General features: G+C 43.4%; 2 protein-coding genes across 7 annotated transcripts in view; one reads left to right on the forward strand and one right to left on the reverse strand.

The window, feature by feature from the left end:
• MYO5B (myosin VB) overlaps positions 1-20,517 on the reverse strand; it is a 367,733-nt gene that overhangs the window by 105,998 nt on the left and 241,218 nt on the right. For all 6 annotated transcript variants that reach the window (XM_036823444.1, XM_036823439.1, XM_036823438.1 and 3 more), the window contains exons 11-12: positions 14,993-15,074; positions 14,324-14,464 (exon numbers count right to left, since the gene is read on the reverse strand). In XM_036823444.1, coding sequence (XP_036679339.1) covers positions 14,324-14,464; positions 14,993-15,074 — 223 coding nt within the window. The remainder of the gene's footprint in view (positions 1-14,323; positions 14,465-14,992; positions 15,075-20,517) is intronic.
• On the forward strand, positions 18,345-18,676 carry LOC118880085 (40S ribosomal protein S27-like). The gene has a single exon (XM_036823446.1). It carries the CDS (start codon positions 18,415-18,417, stop codon positions 18,571-18,573), a length of 159 nt encoding a protein of 52 aa, XP_036679341.1. The 5' UTR covers positions 18,345-18,414; the 3' UTR covers positions 18,574-18,676.

Genomic DNA, 20,517 nt, shown 5'->3' on the forward strand with positions numbered 1-20,517 from the left:
CTTAGGTCAGAGCCATGGGTGCTGCTTGAAGGGTGCAGCAGGTTGCCCTATTTTTTAAAGTCAGATTTACAGTATGATTTCCATACAGCAAAATGCACCCCTTTTAAGTGTACAGTTCCATGACTTGACAAAAGTAATAACTGTTGGTTAAAAGTCCATCTGTTACTAGAAGCTGAATCAGATTATGCTGAATGACCCTGAATTCCCAGAGCGGTTAAACCTGGCGGAAGATGGTGCCCACACTGTCGGGTTTTGTATTATTCCTTAATTTGGTGTTCAGCTTGCCTCCCCTGCTATACTTGTGACTGGCGGCCACTGAGTTTGAAAGTGTCACGTTCACAGTACTACCCCCAATCCAACGGGACACTCCGAGTCCCCACCAGCTTGACCAGCAGGAAACCCAGGCTTATCCTCAGACCGTCCCTTCTAAGGAGCCTCAGGGATGGGGAAGCAAGGACCTAACAGAAATGCCGGGGCTGCGTGCAGCTCAGCACCCTTTCTGACTTGGTGTGCCCTGCCCTTGAGGTCACTCTGCTGTCACTCCGCTGCCCCCGCTGGGCTCTGGTCCCTGCCCACAGCCCTCTGCGGGCCCCCCGCCCTCACTCAGGCCAAGCTCTTCCCCGGCACCATCCTGTCCCCCCTCTTCACCCTTTGCTGGCTGGCAGGGAGATCCCCGCCTCCACTCCTGAGGGTCTTCCCCTCAAGACCAGACATACAGTAGGTGCATAATACACTCTGGGTGTCTGGCAGGAGTTTGAGTTGGATAGTCTTCAACTTAAATCACCTAATTTTACAAACCCAAACAGAAGGCACCACAGAGCATAAGGCAGAGACCATCCCTATAAACACAGCCGGATTTTACTTCCCCTTAGCTTCTTGAAAGTAATACAGGCAGTGTGTGTTCGGTAGGAAGACTGAACAGGAAGGTCTGGGGACCCCTACTGCCCCGGGAATACCCAAGGCTGCAAAGTCTAGGGATTGGGGGAAGTTACTTTCAAAACTGCTGAATATTTGCACCTTAGTCCTCCCTGCAACCACTGCCTACTTTTCGGCTGCACTGCTAAGCACTCCTCCACCACTCCGGGAACCACCTGCTGCCCAGCCCAGCGCTGCTCTGAGTGCCCCCCACTCCCTCGTCCAGAGGCCTGGGTCCCACTCTCTGGACAGCAGTCTGAGGTCTCTCACTGTGCACTGGGACCCGTGTTCTCACTGCTGTGACTTGACATTCCTGGGACACGTTCCCTAGGGTAGTGGCACCTCTGAGAACCTCAAACTGTGAGCCAAAACAAACCCACAAACAGCCCTGGATTGCCTGCCAAAGGGCAGGAGAAATCAGGGAAAACTGATTAGACAGCTGCTGAATTCACAGACTCAGTCACCCTGAGGCACTGGGCTGTTCCTATGAGAGGTGTGTGTAAGGTGAAAGGGGAGGCCAGGCCCCTGGGGCTGTGGTTTTGGTGTAGTCAGCGCTTCAGCACAGAGCCAGGTAGAGCAGTGCAGACCAAGCCGCGTGCCTCAGAGCCCTGTATGACCTTGGACTTCACAACTGGGTAGGGGCATGAAGAGCTGGAGCCCTCCTGGAGCCAGGGCCTGGGGGGCTGCGCTGGCTCAGCAGGCCAGAACGGGACCGAGGACATGGGTTGGGGGTGTGGAGCTGGAGAAGGTTACGGAGAGGATCACAGAGGATCACACAGGGGAGGGGAGCGTGTCCCCCTGAGTGTCAGAAGGGGGTTACTGGCCGTGGACACTGAGCCAAGAATATGAGTGAGTGGTGAACACCGGGAGGGGAGACTGGAGGGCCTGGGCTGTGACTTCTGTCATTAAGCCAGTGCCACTCAAGGCAGGGACAACTTCTTATCACCTTTACCACAACCTCACAGGTGGAGCAAGCCAAGGCTCACCTCTGCCACACTGAGGAATTACCTGTTCCCGAATCTGACTCCAGATGAAGTCCCCAGCTTTGAAAATGTGCTGAAAAGCACCAGATAAAAATGTGGCGGGGAGGACCTTCAAGACGGCGGAGAAGTAAGACGTGGAGATGAGCTTCCTCCCTACAAATACATCAGAACTAAATCTACATGTGGAACGACTCCTACAGAACACTTACTGAATGCTGGCAGGGGAACTCAGATTTCCAGAAAGGCAAGAAAATCCCCATGTAACTGGGTAGGGCAAAAGAAAACAGGAAAAAAAAAAAAAAAAAAAAAGAGACAAAGGAATCTGGACAGGACCTGCCCTTCTGGGAGGGAGCTGGGAAGGAGGAAAAGTTCCCACACACTAGGAAGCCCCCTGACTGGTAGGGCTGGGGGAAGCTTTGGAGCCACGGAGGAGAGCGCAGCAACAGGGGTGTGGAGGGCAGGGTGGAGAGATTCCTGCACAGAGGATGGGTGCCGACCAGCACTCACCAGCCCGAGAGGCTTGTCTGCTCACCCGCTGGGGCGGGCAGGGGCTGGGAGCCGAGGCTCCGGCTTCGGAGGTCGGATCGCAGGGAGAGGACTGGGGTTGGCTGCGTGATCACAGCCTGAAGGGCCTAGTGCACCACAGCTAGCCGGGAGGGAGTCCGGGAAAAAACTTGGGCCTGCTGGACAGCAAGAATCCACTGTGGCGGGCTGCGGGAGAAGCGGGGCGGGCCCACCATAGGAGCTTCCTGCTCCGCGTGCTCACAGACGGCAGGGCAATGCCTACACAAGTGTGAGCGTGAGCTGCAGCTCTCATCTCGGAATCCAGAGGCTGCTGCCGCTGCCACCAAGGGTCCTGTGTGCAAGGCAGGTCACTGCCCACACCCTCCCGGCAGCCTGTACAGCCTGCCACTGACAAGGGTCCTGCAATGTGGGACTAACTTCCCTGTGAGAAGGCAAAGTGCGCCTCAGGCTCTTGCAAATTCATGCCAGCCTCTGCTGCCGCAGGCACACCTGCACATTCCAATTGTGACTGCTGTATCCCTCCCTCCCCCCGGCCTGAGTGAGCAAGTGAGCCTTAATCAGCCTCTGCTTTCACCCCCTCTTGCCTGGGAGGGCAACAGACACCTGAGGGCAGCTCACACGCAGAGGCAGGGCCAAAGCCAAAGCTGAACCCCAGGGGCTCTGCAACCAGAGAAGAGAAAGGGAAATCTCTCTGTGCAGCTGCAGGAGCAGGGGGTTAAATCCCTGCAATTGGCTTGGTGAACCCCGCATGCATGGAATACCTGAATAGACAACGAGTGTTCCCACAATTGAGGCTGTGGACTTTGGGGACAAGTACACGCAGGAGGAAGGCCAGATCAGAGGCTCAGCTGGCCCAACAAGGCCCACAGCAGGTCCAGAGACCTACTGAGAAGTATTAGAAGACTTCCTGGATGGGCAGGGATTGGCTGTGGCTCACTGGGGGAACACGGACACTGACAGCTGAGGCCCCAGGAAAACATCACTATTTTTTGTTTGTTTGTTTTGTTTTGTTCTTTTTTTATGATTATTCTTTTAATTTTAATTTTTTATTTACTTTTTATTTTCTTTCTTATGCTTTTACTTTTAATATATTTTTAATTTTATTCATTATTTTTTTCTTCTTTCTACTGTACTTTTTTGTTATATTGTGTTTTTTTCCTTGTGTTTTTTTCTTTGTTTTGCTTTGTTTTCATTTTATTTTAAACTATATTATCTATTTTTACTTTACTACTTTGTTGTTTTGTATTTTTTCCTTTTGTTTTCATCTTTCTTTTGTCTTTACATTTTTTTTTATCGTTTTTGTGTGTTTGCTGTATGCTTTCATTGCCTTTTTTTAGTTTGCTTTCTGCATTTGATTTGTTCCTGGCTCTGTGTATTTATTAGTTTACTTTTTAGTGTTTGTTTTAGATTTTGAGCTTGTTTATTGGTTTGGTTGCTCTCCTCTTCTTCATTCTCTTTTTTTCTTTTCTTTTTCTGAGTGCTTGTGTGTATGTTTCTTCATGTGATTTTGGCTGTTTAGTTTTGCTTTTACCATTTGTCTTGGGGTTTTGTCTCTTTGTTTGTTTGTTTGTTTCTTCTTCCTTTTCTTCCATGCCATGTGGCTTGCAGGGTCTTGGTGCTCCAGCTGGGGGACAGGCCTGAGCCTCTGAGGTGGGAGAGCTGAGTCCAGGACGTTGCACCACCAGAGAAATCCTGGGTCCATGTAATATTAATCAGTCAGAGCTCTCCCAGAGGTCTCCATCCCAACACTAAAACCCAGCTCCACCCAACGGCCAGCAAGCTCCAGTGCTGGACGCCTCATACAAACAATTAGCAAGACAGGAACACAACCCCACCCATTAGCAGTCAGGCTGCCTAAAGTCACACTAAGCTCACAGACACCCCAAAACACACTACCGAATGCGGCCCTGCCCATCAGAGGGACAAGATCCAGCCCCATCCACCAGAACACAGGCACCAGTCCCCTCCACCAGGAAGCCTACACAAGCCACTGGACCAACCTCACCCACTGGGTGAGAGAAGTAAGAGGAACTATGATCCTGCAGCCTGCTTTCTGACCTCAAACACAGTAAGTTAAATAAAATGAGAAGACAGAGAAATATGCAGCAGATGAAGAAGCAAGGTAAAATCCCACAAGACCAAACAAATGAAGAGCAGATAGGCAGTCTACCTGAAAAAGAATTCAGAGTAATGATAGTAAAGATGATCCAAAATCTCAGAAACAGAATGGAGAAAATACAACAAACGTTTAACAAGGACCTAAAAGAACTAAAGAGCAAAGAAACAGTGATGAACAGCACAATAAATGAAATTTAAAATTCTCTAGAAGGAATCAATAGCAGAATAACTGAGGCAGAAGAATGGATAAGTGACCTGGAAGATAAAATAGTGGAAATAAATACCACAGAGCAGAATAAAGAAAAAAGAATGAAAAGAATTGAGGACAGTCTCAGAGACCCATAGGACAACATTAAACACACCAACATTCGAATTATAGTGGTCCCAGAAGAAGAAGAGAAAAAAAAAGGGTCTGAGAAAATATTTGAAGAGATTATAGCTGAAAACTTCCCTAATATGGGAAAGGAAATAGTCAATCAAGTCTGGAGAATGCAGAGAGTCTCATATAGGATAAACCCAAGGAGAAACACACCGAGACACATACTAATGAAACTATCAAAAATTAAATACAAAAAAATATTAAAAGCAGCAAGGGAAAAACAACAAATAACATACAAGGGAATCCCCATAAGGTTAACAGCTGATTTTTCAGCAGAAACTCTGCAGGCCAGAAGGGAATGGCAGGATATATTTAAAATGATGAAAGGGAAAAACCTACAACCAAGATTACTCTACCCAGCAAGGATCTCATTCAGATTCAATGGAGAAATCAAAAGCTTTACAGACAAGCAAAAGCTACGTGAATTCAGTACCACCAAACCAGCTCTACAACAGATGCTAAAGGAAATTCTCTAAGCGGGAAACACAAGAGAAGAAAAGGACCTACAAAAACAAACCCAAAACAATTAAGAAAATGGTAATAGGAACATACATATTGAAAATTACCTTAAATGTGAATGGATTAAATGCTCCAACCAAAAGACATAGACTGGCTGAATGGATACACAAACAAGACCCATATATATGCTGTCTACAAGAAACTCACTTCAGACCTAGGGACACATAAAGACTGAAAGTGAGGGGATGGAAAAAGATATTCCATCCAAATGGAAATCAGAAGAAAGCTGGAGTAGCAATGCTCATATCAGACAAAATACACTTTAAAATAAAGACTACTACACGAGACAAGGAAGGACACTATATAATGATCAAGGGATCAATCCAAGAAGACATAACAACTATAAATATTTATGCACCCAACATAGGAGCACCTCAATACATAAGGCAAATGCTATCAGCCATAAAAGCGGAAATCAACAGTAACACAGTAATAGTGGGAGACTTTAACACCCCACTTACACCAACAGACAGATCATCCAAACAGAAAATAAATAAGGAAACACAAGCTTTAAATGACACATTAGACCAGATGGACTTAATTGATATTTACAGGACATTCCATCCAACAACAACAGAATACACTTTCTTCTCAAGTGCACACAGAACATTCTCCAGGATAGATCATATCTTGGGTCACATATCAAGCCTCCATAAATTTAAGAAAATTGAAGTTGTATAAGCATCTTTTCCGACCACAATGCTATGAGACTAGATATCAATTACAGGAAAAAAAAACTGTAAAAAATACAAACACACTGAGGCTAAACAACACACTACTAAATAACCAAGAGATCACTGAGAAATTAAAGAGGAAATCAAAAAATACCCAGAAACAAATGACAATGAAAACATGACAACCCAAAACCTATGGGATGCAGCAAAAGCAGTCTAAGAGGGAAGTTTATAGCAACCCAATCCTACCTCAAGAAACAAGAAAAACCTCAAATAACCTAACCTTACACCTAAAGCAATTAGAGAAAGAAGAACAAAAAAACCCCAAAGCTAGCAGAAGGAAAGAAATCATAAAGATCAGATTGGAAATAAATGAAAAAGAAATGAAGGAAACTATAGCAAAGATCAATGAAACTAACAGCTGGTTCTTTGAGAAGATAAACAAAATTGATAAACCATTGGCCAGAATCATCAGGAAAAAAAAAGGGAGAGGACTCAAATCAACAGAATTAGAAATGAAAAAGTAGAACTAACAAGTGACACAGCATAAATACAAAGGATCATGAGAGACTACTACAAGCAGCTATATGCCAGTAGAATGGACAACCTGGAAGAAATAGACAAATTCTTAGAAAAGTACAACCTTCCAAGACTGAACTGGGAAGAAATAGAAAATATGAACAGATCAATCACAAACACTGAAGTTGAAACTGTGATTAAAAATCTTCCAACAAACAAAAGCCCAGGGCCAGATGGCTTCACAGGCAAATTGTATCAAGCATTTATAGAAGAGCTAACAACTATCCTTCTCAAACTCTTCCAAAATACAGCAGAGGGAGGAACACTCCCAAACTCATTGCACGAGGCCACCATCACCGATACCAAAACCAGACAAAGATGTCATAAAAAAAGAAAATTACAGGCCAATAACACTGATGAACATAGATACAAAAATCCTCAACAAAATACTAGCAAGCAGAATCCAACAGCACATTAAAAGGATCATACACCATGATCAAATGGGGTTTATTCAAGGAATGCAAGGATTCTTCAATATATGCAAAGCAATCAATGGGGTACACCATATTAACAAACTGAAGGATAAAAACCATATGATAATCTCAATAGATGCAGAAACAGCTTTCGACAAAATTCAACACCCATTTATGATAAAAACTCTCCAGAAAGTGCGCATAGAGGGAACCTACCTCAACATAATAAAGAACACATATGACAAACCCACAGCCAACATCTTTTTTTAATTTTTAAATTTTATTTAATTTATTTTTTTATACAGCAGATTCTTATTAGTCATCAATTTTATACACATCAGTGTATACATGTCAATCCCAATGGCCCAATTCAGTACACCACCATCCCCACCCCCCCACAGCTTTCCCCCCTTAGTGTCCATACGTTTGTTCTCTACATCTGTGTCTCAACTTCTGCCCTGCAACCCGGTTCATCTGTACCATTTTTCTAGGTTCCACATACATGCGTTAATATACGATATTTGTTTTTCTGTTTCTGACTTACTTCACTCTGTATGACAGTCTCTAGATCCATCCACGTCTCTAAAAGTGACTCAATTTTGTTCCTTTTTATGGCTGAGTAATATTCCACTGTATATATGTACCACAACTTCTCTATCCATTCGTCTGTTGATGGGCATTTAGGTTGCTTCCATGACCTGGCTATTGTAAAGAGTGCTGCAATGAACATTGGGGTGCATGTGTCTTTTTGAATTATGGTTTTCTCTGGGTATACGCCCAATAGTGTGATTGCTGGATCATATGGTAATTCTATTTTTAGTTTTTTAAGGAACCTCCATACTGTTCTCCATAGTGGCTGTATCAATTCACATCCCCAATAACAGTGCAAGAGGGTGCCCTTTTCTCCACAGCCTCTCCAGTATTTCTTGTTTGTAGATTTTCTGATGATGCCCATTCTAACTGGTGTGAGATGATACCTCATTGTAGTTTTTATTTGCATTTCTCTAATAATTAGTGATGTTGAGCAGCTTTTCATGTGTTTTTTGGCCATCTGTATGTCTTCTTTGGAGAAATGTCTATTTAGGTCTTCTGCCCATTTTTGAATTGGGTTGTTTGTTTCTTTAATAATGAGCTGCATGAGCTGTTTAAATATTTTAGGAGATTAAACCTTTGTCCGTTGATTCGTTTGCAAATATTTTCTCCCATTCTGAGGGTTGTCTTTTCGTCTTGTTTATGGTTTCCTTCGCTGTGCAAAAATATTAAGTTTCATTAGGTCCCATTTGTTTATTTTTGTTTTTATTTCCATTACTCTAGGAGGCGGATCAAAAAAGATCTTGCTGTGATTTATGTCAAAGAGTGTTCTTCCTATGTTTTCCTCTAAGAGTTTTAGAGTGTCTGATCTTACATTTAGGTCTCGAATCCATTTTGAGTTTATTTTTGTGTATGGTGTTAGGGAGTGTTCTAATTTCATTCTTTTACATTAGCTGTCCAGTTTTCCCAGCACCACTTATTGAAGAGACTGTCTTTTCTCCATTGTATAACCTTGCCTCCTTTGTCATAGATTAGTTGACCATAGGTGCGTGGGTTTATCTCTGGGCTTTCTATCCTGTTCCATTGATCTATGTTTCTGTTTTTGTGCCAGTACCATATTGTCTTGATTACTGTAGCTTTGTAGTATAGTCTGAAGTCAGGGAGTCTGATTCCTCCAGCTCCGTTTTTTTCCCTCAAGACTGCTTTGGCTATTTGGGGTCTTTTGTGTCTCCATACAAATTTTAAGATTTTTTGTTCTAATTCTGTAAAAAATGCCATTGGTAATTTGATAGGGATTGCATTGAATGTGTAGATTGCTTTGGGTAGTATAGTCATTTTCACAATATTGATTCTTCCAATCCAAGAACATGGTATATCTGTCCATCTGTTGGTATCATCTTTAATTTCTTTCAACAGCGTCTTATAGTTTTCTGCATACAGGTCTTTTGTCTCCCTTGGTAGGTTTATTCCTAGGTATTTTATTCTTTTTGCTGCAATGGTAAATGGGAGTGTTTCCTTAATTTCTCTTTCAGATTTTTCATCATTAGTGTATAGGAATGCAAGAGATTTCTGGATTTCTGGATTAATTCTGTATCCTGCCACTTTACCAAATTCATTGATCAGCTCTAGTAGTTTTCTGGTGGCATTTTTAGGATTCTCTATGTATAGTATCATGTCATCTGCAAACAGTGACAGTTTTACTTCTTCTTTTCCAATTTGTATTCCTTTTATTTCTTTTTCTTCTCTGATTGCCGTGGCTAGGACTTCCAAAACTATGTTGAATAATGGTGGTGAGAGTGGACATCCTTGTCTTGTTCCTGATCTTAGAGGAAATGCTTTCAGTTTTTCACCATTCAGAATGATGTTTGCTGTGGGTTTGTCATATATGGCCTTTATTATGTTGAGGTAGGTTCCCTATATGCCCACTTTCTGGAGAGTTTTTATCATAAATGGGTGTTGAATTTTGTCAAAAGCTTTTTCTGCATCTATTGAGATGATCATGCGGTTTTTATTCTTCAACCTGTTAATATGGTGTATCACATTGATTGATTTTCATATATTGAAGAATCCTTGCATCCCTGGGATAAATCCCACTTGATCATGGTGTATGATCCTTTTAATCTGTTTCTGGATTCTGTTTGCTAGTATTTTGTTGAAGATTTTTGCATCTATATTCATCAGTGATATTGGTCTGTAATTTTCTTTTTTTGTAGTATGTTTGTCTGGTTTTGGTATCAGGGTGATGGTGGCCTCACAGAATGAGTTTGGGAGTGTTCCTTCCTCTGCAATTTTTTGGAAGAGTTTGAGAAGGATGGGTGTTAGCTCTTCTCTAAATGTTTGATAGAATTCACCTGTGAAGCCATCTAGTCCTGGACTTTTGTTTGTTGGAAGATTTTTATTCACAGTTTCAATTTCATTACTTGTGATTGGTCTGTTCATATTTTCTATTTCTTCCTCGTTCAGTCTTGGAAGGTTATACCTTTCTAAGAATTCGTCCATTTCTTCCAGCTTGTCCAGTTTATTGGCATAGAGTAGCCTGTAGTAGTCTCTTAGGATGCTTTGTATTTCTGCAGTGTCTGTTGTAACTTCTCCTTTTACATTTCTAATTTTATTGATTTGAGTCCTCTCCCTCTTTTTCTTGATGAGTCCGGCTAATAAATTTTGTTTATCTTCTCAAAGAACCAGCTTTTAGTTTTATTGATCTTTGCTATTGTTTTCTTTGTTTCTATTTCATTTATTTCTGCTCTGATCTTTATGATTTCTTTCCTTCTGCTAACTTTGGGTTTTGTTTGTTCTTCTTTCTCTAGTTCCTTTAGGTGTAAGGTTAGATTGTTTATTTGAGATTTTTCTTGTTTCTCGAGTTAGGCTTGTATAGCTATAAACTTCCCTCTTAGATCTGCTTTTGCTGCATCTCATAGGTTTTGGATTGTCGTGTTTTCATTGTCATTTGTCTCTAGGTATTTTTTGATTTCCTCTTTGATTTCTTCAGTGATCTCTTGGTTATTTAGTAATGTATTGTTTCGCCTCCACGTGTTTGTCTTTTTTACATTTTTTTCCCTGTAATTCGTTTCTAATCTCCTAGCATTGTGGTCAGAAAAGATGCTTGATATGATTTCAATTTTCTTAAATTTACTGAGGCTTGCTTTGTGAGCCAAGATGTGATCTATCCTGGAGAACATTCCATGCGCACTTGAGAAGAAAGTGTAATCTGCTCTTTTTGAATGGAATGTCCTATAAATATCAATTAAATCTATCTGGTCTATTGTGTCATTTAAAGCTTCTATTTCCTTACTTATTTTCATTTTGGATGATTTGTCCATTGGTGTAAGTGAGGTGTTAAAGTCCCCCACTATCACTGTGTTACTGTTGATTTCATCTTTTATAGTTGTTAGCAGTTACCTTATGTATTGAGGTGTTCCTATGTTGGGTGCATATATATTTATAATTGCTATATCTTCTTCTTGGATTGATGCCTTGATCATTATGTAGTGTCCTTCCTTGTCTCTTGTAACATTCTTTATTTTAAAGTCTATTTTATCTGATATGAGTATTGCTACTCCAGCTTTCTTTTGATTTCCATTTGCATGGAATATCTTTTTCCATCCCCTCACTTTCAGTCTGTATGTGTCCCTAGGTCTGAAGTCGGTCTCTTGTAGACAGCATATATATGGGTCTTGTTTTTGTATCCATTCAGCAAGCCTGTGTCTTTTCGTTGGATCGTTTAATCCATTCACATTTAAGGTAACTATCAATATGTATGTTTCTATGACCATTTTCTTAATTGTTTTGGGTTCATTTTTGTAGGTCCTTTTCTCCTCTTGTGTTTCCCACTTAGAGAAGTTCCTTTAGCATTTGTTGTAGAGCTGATTTGGTGGTGCTGAATTTTTTTAGCTTTTGCTTGTCTGTAAAGCTTTTGATTTCTCCATGGAATCTGAATGAGATCCTTGCCAGGTAGAGTAATGTTGGTTGTAGTTTCTTTCCTTTCATCACTTTAAGTATGTCATGCCACTCCCTTCTGGCTTGTAGAGTTTCTGCTGAGAAATCAGCTGTTAACCTTATGGGAGTTCCCTTGTATGTTATTTGTCGTTTTTCCCTTGCTGCTTTCAATAATTTTTCTTTGTCTTTAATTTTTGCCAATTTGATTACTATGTGTCTCGGCGTGTTTCTCCTTGGGTTTATCCTGTATGGGACTCTCTGAGCTTCCTGGACTTGGGTGGCTATTTCCTTTCCCATGTTAGGGAAGTTTTCGACTATAATCTCTTCAAATATTTTCTCTGGTTCTTTCTCTCTCTCTTCTCCTTCTGGGACCCATATAATGCGAATGTTGTTGTGTTTAATGTTGTCCCAGAGGTCTCTTAGGCTGTTTTCATTTCTTTTCATTGTTTTTTCTTTAATCTGTTCCGCAGCAGTGAATTCTACTATTCTGTCTTCCAGGTCACTTATGCGTTCTTCTGCCTCAGTTATTCTGCTATTGATTCCTTGTAGTGTAGTTTTCATTTCAGTTATTGTATTGTTCATCTCTGTTTGTTTGTTCTTTAATTCTTCTAGGTCTTTGTTAAACATTTCTTGCATCTTCTCGATGTTTGCCTCCATTCTTTTTCCGAGGTCCTGGATCACCTTCACTATCATTACTCTGAATTCTTTTTCTGGAAGGTTGCCTATCTCCACTTCATTTAGTTGTTTTTCTGGGGTTTTATCTTGTTCCTTCATCTGGTACATAGCCCTCTGCCTTTTCATCTTGTCTATCTTTCTGTGAATGTGGTTTTTGTTCCACAGGCTGCAGGAATGTAGTTCTTCTTGCTTCTGCTGTCTGCCCTCTGGTGGATGAGGCTATCTAAGAGGCTTGTGTAAGTTTCCTGATGGGAGGGACTGGTAGTGGGCAGAGCTGACTGTTGCTCTGGTGGGCAGAGCTCAGTAAAACTTTAATCCACTTGACTGTTGATGGGTGTGGCTGGGTTCCCTCCCTGTTGGTTGTTTGGCCTGAGGCAACCCAACACTGGAGCCTACCTGGGCTCTTTGGTGGGGCTAATGACAGACTCTGGGAGGGCTCAGGCCAAGGAGTACTTCCCAGAACTTCTGCTGCCAGTGTCCTTGTCCCCACTGTGAGCCACAGCCACCCCCTCCCCCGCCTCTGCAGGAGACCCTCCAACACTAGCAGGTAGGTCTGGTTCAGTCTCCCCTGGGGTCACTGCTCCTTCCCCTGGGTCCCGATGCACACACTACTTTTTGTGTGTCCTCCAAGAGTAGAGTCTCTGTTTCCCCCAGTCCTGTCAAAGTCCTGCAATCAATTCCCACTAGGCTTCAAAGTCTGATTCTCTAGGAATTCCTCCTTCCGTTGCCGGACCCCCAGGTTGGGAAGCCTGACGTGGGGCTCAGAAACTTCACTCCAGTGGGTGGACTTCTGTGGTATAAGTGTTCTCCAGTCTGTGAGTCACCCACCCAGCAGTTATGGGAATTGATTTTACTGTGATTGTGCCCCTCCTACCGTCTCACTGTGGCTTCTCCTTTGTCTTTGGATGTCGGGTATCTTTTTTGTTGAGTTCCAGTGTCTTCCTGTCGATGATTGTCCAGCAGCTAGTTGTGATTCTGGTGTTCTCGCAAGAGGTAGTGAGAGCACGTCCTTCTACTCCACCATATTGGTTCCTCTCCAACATCATTCTTAATGGTGAAAAACTGAAAGCATTTCCTCTAAGATCAGGAACAAGACAAGGGTGCCCACTCTCACCACTAAAAAAAATGTGCTGTGGATTTCAGTGTATTTTCACTCTGTCTTCCACTGTCTTATTAATTGTTCCTTCTCACTTTCAAAGGCAATGAAACTTGGAGAGTCCTTCTGGAAGGGAAACATCTGCTCCTCCTAAACCATCAAGCCACAAGCCATCCTTTACAGGGAAGACATGGGAGACCAGAAAGTAAACGCAACTGGGCTCTTCCGTTTCAATAACGAGAACCACGTGGCTTCTACACCTTTTGAGTAGAGTTTCCATCACTGGAGGAGCTGGCATACATTTACCCCCTGATCACCAAACACCAAACCAGGAGAAGTTTTGAAGATCATCAGATCCAACCCGCCTCAATTCATAGAGCAGAAAACCAAAGGCCAAAGTAGTTAGGTGACTGATAACACCCAGTTCCCCTGCCCCACATTTCCAAGGCTGCCTGTTTCTCTCCATGCTGGCAACTCAGCGCTCTTCCTGTTATAGCAGGTAGCATCCATGACAAGCTACATGGGGGAAATCTACAGCTTTCACCTGCTACCAAGCATGTGGCTCTTATCGCTCCCAAGCCATCTGGCACGGGAAAGATGACCCTGTGCTCTTGACCCGCACTCTCTGGGATGCCTGTCTAGAAGTTGGGGTCCTTCTCTCAGCACCTAGGTGATCTGGGGCACCAAATCCATACCACCATCACATCATGCCAATCCATAACATCCAGTCTCTGCCAAAAGAGGCACATGTTCACCAATGCAGCAATACCTGCCAGTCATGCTCAACGTGTTACCTTCTGGTATCTTCTAGTATGCAGAATAGACACCAATGCTTCTCCCAGCAAACTAAAGGCCGGCTAATCACAGATGAAATTCCAGCTTTGAGATCTCACATGTTCCCCTGCACCACAGAGCTGTTCTCTGCCCCACACCCCAAGCCTAGAAATGAACTGATTCAATGATATCATCATCAGTTTTACCTTACATTCTTCATCCAACAGGTCCAAGATGCCCAGCTTAGCTTCTATGAGGTCAATACAAGGTTGGTTATCATAAAAGTCAATCAAGGTCCAAGGGATCTGCTCCTTCATGTATTCCTCTTGCTCCAACTTGAATACATGCTGGTGTAAGAAGTGAAAAGTCAAGGTTAGTGAACTATAGACACACCTTAACTTTCAACTCCCCTGAGCTTCAACCACATGGGTTCTGAGCCCTGGAGGATGGTGCATACTCACTAGAAAAGGTTTAGGCACAAGTCACAGTCATTAATGCAGAAGAAAAAAGCTCAGTTAGGTGAGCCTCACTCCCATGTGAACCCTTCCCTAGGACACTCCAATAATCACCTGTACTGTCATACCTCAACCAGTAGCAAGAAGCCTCATAGCTGGCTTGCAATTGCTCAAATACCCCAGAAGCTCGGGGTCAAAAAGAGTGGGAGTCAAAGCCAAGGAGAGGATCACTGACCTCCTTCTGAGAAGTGGGGAGCACCTGCCTAGAGCTGGGGCACCACCAGGAAACTAAGGGCAGGTCAGGGCAGAGCTAGAGCCCACTGACCCTGGACAGAAGAGAAGTAGGCTGGGCTGTCTGTCACTCCCTGGTGGGGAGAGAGGTCTCCCCAACCCGACATCTCCGGGTCCAGAAAAACCTACCAAGTTGAACTGTTGCTGGAGCTTCTCATTTGCATAGTTGATACAAAACTGCTCAAAGCTGTTCACGTCAAATGTCTCAAACCTGCAGAATGGAAAGAGCAGAGGATAAAGTAAGAGACATCTCCTTTTACCAAAGGAATCACTGGGACTTCAGCAAGGCAGCCCTCGTCCTCTGCTCCCATCCGGCTCTAGTCTTAACTCCAGCACACAAGTCCCATCTGCTCTTGTGCCCAAAGAGACCACTGTTGCCAGCATCAGCACGACAGAGTCCTATTAAATAGGAGAGTAAGAATGTACATCTTTTTCGCAATTAGAAAAAGTACTGACAGCAGGACATTTGGAAAAAGCAGGTGTAAAAAAGAGAAAGTCACCCATGATTCTATCACTCATGTTAACCACCAGTTACATTTTGGTATGTTTCCTTCTAGCGATTTTACATTTTTGAAGAAAAGTAGAATTATATGTAAAATTATACCTATATGTGTCATTTAACTCCCCATTCGTTATTCAACGTTTTCCCATGCCATTGTTCTTCAAAGGCATCAGTTTTATTTATTTATTTATTGTTTTTTGGCTGCATTGGGTCTTCGTTGCTGCCCGCGGCCTTTCTTTAGTTGCGGTGAGCAGGGGCTACTCTTCATTGCATTCTCTTGTTGCAGAGCACAGGCTCTGCTCTAGGCAGGTGGACTTCAGTAGTTGCAGCATGCGGGCTCAGTAGTTGCGGCACGTGGACCCTAGAGTGCACGGGTTTCAGTAGTTGCAGCGTGTGGGCTCAGTAGTTGCGGCGCATGGGCTCTAGGTGCGTGGGTCTCAGTAGTTGTGGCTTGCGGGCTCTAGAGTGCAGGTTCAGTAGTTGTGGTGCACGGGTTTAGCTGCTCCGCAGCACGTGGGATCTTCCCGGACCAGGGATCGAACCCGTGTCCCCTGCACTGGCAGGCAGATTCTTAACCACTGAGCCACCAGGGAAGTCCCGAAAGACATCAGTTTTAATGTCTGCCTCATACCCTCGTATGGATCAGAGATGCTGCCTTAGGCCTGAGGATTGTACAGGTGCCCAAGTGAGGGGAGCAGTGGGGCCAGAATTTAGCTGATGCCCCCCTCAAGTCTGGGAGGGAGCATTTGCCCCAGAAGGGATGCCTTTTTCCAATTCGCACAAAGGCTTCTCCTGGGTGGCAGTGGCCCCCACGCAGATGAACCATAATTTAACCAGTCACCTATTGCAGGACGTTTTGGTTCTTCTTCCAGTTTTTAGCTGCTATCACTGCTGTGACAAATACTGGATATACATCTTTGAATTCATGATCCTTAGGATGCTATTCTAGAAGGAAAATTACCATGTTGGAGTTTGTTTTCTTAAATGGGAGAAGAAAATTACCTTCCAGAAAGATGGAGCCAATTGATGTTATCACCCTACCCCCACCCCAGCCTCCCAATGTATGAAAGCATCTTGTTCACCTAATCCTAGCTAATAATGTTGTTTTTAAATTCATGTTTGACTTAGAGTTTATGTACGATAAGATGCACCAATTTGAAAGATATATTTCAATGAGTTTCTGATATTATACTACATGTGTCCACCATCACAATCCAGATATAGAACCATTTTTATCACCACAATCACCCCAAAAGTTCCCTTGTGCTCCAATCAGGTATGTTCTCATTGCCCCTCACTGGGAGTATTAATGCATCACAGATCTTTGGTCAGTAATGTAGATTAACCTTTAAAAATCTTTGGTTAATTATTATGCGAAAAATGTTCTTCTTTGATTTTTAATATCTTTTGATTATTGATAGAGCTCAACATTTTTCTGTGTGTGTGTGTGTGTGTGTGTGTACTAGTTGTCTGTACCTTGTGAACTGTCTGTGATTGGTGAAGTATTTGTTGGGTTTTAACTTTAAAAACGGACTTATTTGAGCTCTTTATACTTTAGATCATCAACACTGACATCAACTGCTCAACTGAAATGTTTGCAATATGGCTCGATCACTGCCGGGGAAGGGAGTTGGAGAAGAGGTGGAGCCTGCAGAGAGGAGGGCAGGTAAAGAGATGAGACACGGCACGACACAGCACAGCCAGGCACAGTCCCGCCTGCAGGCCTTGTATGCTACACTTGAGGGGTTTGGATTTCACCAGGAGAAATGGGGAGAATTTGAAGGATTTTAAATTAAGAAATGACAACCAGGGTTTCCCTGGTGGTACAGTGGCTAAGAATCCGCCTGCCAATGCAGGGGACATGGGTTCAAGCCCTGGTCTGGGAAGATCCCACATGCCGCGGAGCAACTAAGCCTGTGTGCCACAACTACTGAGCCTGCGCTCTAGAGCCTGCGAGCCACCACTACTGAGCCCGCGTGCCACAATTCTGAAGCCTGCACACCTAGAGCCCGTGCACCGCAACAAGAGAAGCCACCGCGATGAGAAGCCCGTGCACCACAGTGAAGAGTAGCCCCTGCTCGCCACAACTAGAGAAAGCCCACGTGCAGCAACGACCCAACGCAGCCAAAAATAAATAAAATAAATTTATTAAAAAAAAAAAAAGAAATGACAACCATACTTTCATCTTAGAAACACTGTGATTTGTGGGAAGGTGTGCAAGACTGAATGCAGGAGGTTGAGTAAGGCAGTTATTACTGGAGCAATAATTCAGGAAAGATCCAATCAGGTCATGGCTTAGGCTGGTGGTGGCCAAGTAATGGGAAGGTTCTAAAGACATTAAGGAAGGTGGAAATGAGAGGACTTCAAATGACCAATGGCGTGTGGAGATGAGATTCACTTGTACAACTGAACAGATGTGATCACCCACCAAGCTGGGAGCATTATTATAGCATCAGCAGCTTTAGCTACAAGTGAGTGGGGCCACCATGTTCGCAGAGCAAAGGCATCAGGCTGAGGGGGTAAGAAGGGGTAGAAATCGAGGAGGAAGAGGTACCTTTTTCTCATTCACGCACCACGCTGAATGAGCTGACAGGGACCCTGTAAATGAGCGCCTACAGACCACCAAGCCCTAGATGCTTCATGAGCCCACTGAACACCCACAACAAACAAGAGCTCGGGTCTATTACTAATCCCATCCTACTGTTGAAGAAACTAAATAACCTGTCCGAAGTCAGAGAGTCAGTAGACAGAAGAGCCAATATTTGAACCCAGAGAGAGTGATTTCTGAGACCACATTAACTCAGAAAGGAGTAAAAGTTCCATTTAAGAAAGAATGAAAAATAAATAAGTCAATAAAAAATTTAAAAAGAAAAAAGAAAGAAAGAATGAAGAGGACGCCGTGTGCCCAGGTGAGTGCTGCTGCTCTGGACAGGCTGGGCTTGCGAAAGCCTCAACATGCCTTTGGCTAGAGACTTACTGCATCCTTCCTTGGAAGAAGAAAAGAAAAAAACATTAAAAAAACCCGGCTGGTTCGAAGTCCAAATTCTTTATGGATGTAAAATGTCCAGGTTGCTACAGGATTACCACAGTTTTCAGCCATGCTCAGACAGTGGTGCTTTGTGTTGGTTGTTCAACAGTGTTGTGCCAGCTGATGGGAGGAAAGGCCAGACTCACAGGAGGGTGTTCGTGTAGAAGAAAGCACCACTAATGATCCACGCAACTTCCTGGATTTGTGTTCTATCACAGAAAGCCTTATCTGTTTAGTAATTCTAGTTAATCTACCAAGATGATGTAATTATGTTTAATTTTGTAAGGTAAAATGCTCTCCTATTTTGATGTTAGTTTTTCAATAAAGTTTTGATTATGAGCATAAATAAATAAATACATAAAGAAGGAAGAGATGACTAGGAAGGGCTGTGGAGAAGAGGAAAACTTCCCAGGGGAGGAAGTGTTTGAGCACATGGAGAGCGGGAGAGGGGTGACACCGAGGGACCCCAGGCTGGGGACACAGGCTTCAGCCTTCATAACCTCACATCGCTAGCCCTCTCACTCTTTGTATGGGTGACTGAATTTTCTCAGTCTTACATAAAATTATGCCAGCCCTTCCAAACAGGCTGAACTACCACTCCCTAACAGAAATGTTGGAGCTGCCCCTGGTGGGGTTGCGGACGGTAGTGGTGGTGGAGAGGCAGCACCGTAAGCAGCAGAACCAGCAAAAATAAATGCATCAGATGCCCAGCAGGGTTGGCTCAGTGCCCAGAAAACATCAGGCTTCTCCTCCTCCTCCTCTGTGCCCACCTCCCCCACCAAGGTATAAGACGAGGAAAAGTGGGAAATCATCGTGAGATCAAAGGAATCAACTGCTTGGAGACAACCACATTAAAGCACAGCCTTTGGTCATGCCCACAGAAGAGAAGTAATTCTAGGTCAATAAAACACGATCAAAGATGCAAAATCCAAGCTGGAGGCACTCCAGACCATGCAGGAGGGAGGCACTGGCCCTCTGCCAGTCCTTACCCTGGATTAGGGCCCTCCCAGCCCAGAGGATGGTCCTATAGCCCGAGTTATGTCTCCTAGAACCTCATTTCCTCCCCCTATAATCCCGCCACACCCCAAGAAAGGTTGCTGATGACAGCCAAGTCCCAGAGGAAATTTAATTAATAAAACCTAGAAGGAAGATAAAAGAGCTACCCTACCAATCGGCCAGATAACAGCACTTGGGCGTGCTTGCTGAGCTTGTACTGGGCTCCACAGATAAAGGATTTAAATATCTCCCACTTGTCATTTTTTAAAGGTTTACATTGGTAGCACTCCACAAATAACATTCTCATTAATTTGAGAGGGCCTGAAATTAGCTCATAATTTCCCTATTTCTAAGATATTACCTGGTAACAATTCCTCTGCCGTCTAGTGTAATTACTGTAATGCTGGAGGGCCAGACATGAATGAGGGGTTTGGGTAGCTTGGAAAATGTCTAAGATGACTGACCTCAGAAAACCACAGATAGGGAGATAGGGCAACTTCTCTAAATTAAATTATATTTGTAGTAATTCTTGCCATCAATAGAGATGACTTTTTAAAATAAACACAATGGATCAATTTATAGTTCATAAGATTAAAATATCACAAAGAAATTTATATACGAGGGGGAATTGGCTTTCTCTTCTAAAATCAATGTTGAGAATATTTAGACCAGAATCCTTGGGTGGGAGGAAGGTCAAAACATGGAATAAGATTTGATGCTGAGACCTGAGATCTGTACTCATGGTGGTACAATTATCACCCCTACTTCAACGCTCCCCTATCTTCAAAACGTAGTAGAAAAGTAGAAAATTCCCTTCTCATTCTACCCGACTTCAGGATGGGGTAAGGGATACAAGCACCTCTATGAAAACAAGGTAGTGTCTGTGGGAAAGTGAAACTGCAATAAAAAGAAGTCTACCCGTCACTCTGAGTTAATTATTAACTTCCACGAACCATTCATTCCAGAGCAGAGAGGCAATGAGATGCTTTGAAGGTTGGGAAACAGTTCTTCCCCTGGAGCACAGGTCAAAGGAACTAGACTTTCTTAGCTCAGGCTTGTCTTTCTATTTTACCAAGACCTCTCTCTATCCTTCTACCAAAGGTCGAAAGAGAAGATATGTGATATAGG

This window comes from Balaenoptera musculus, chromosome 14, assembly GCF_009873245.2.
Source record: "Balaenoptera musculus isolate JJ_BM4_2016_0621 chromosome 14, mBalMus1.pri.v3, whole genome shotgun sequence".
NCBI lineage: Eukaryota > Metazoa > Chordata > Mammalia > Artiodactyla > Balaenopteridae > Balaenoptera > Balaenoptera musculus.

Bases quoted from the DNA above. Each gene is read 5' to 3' on its own strand.
- LOC118880085 (XM_036823446.1), top strand. From the start codon at position 18,415: ATGGATGTAAAATGTCCAGGTTGCTACAGGATTACCACAGTTTTCAGC.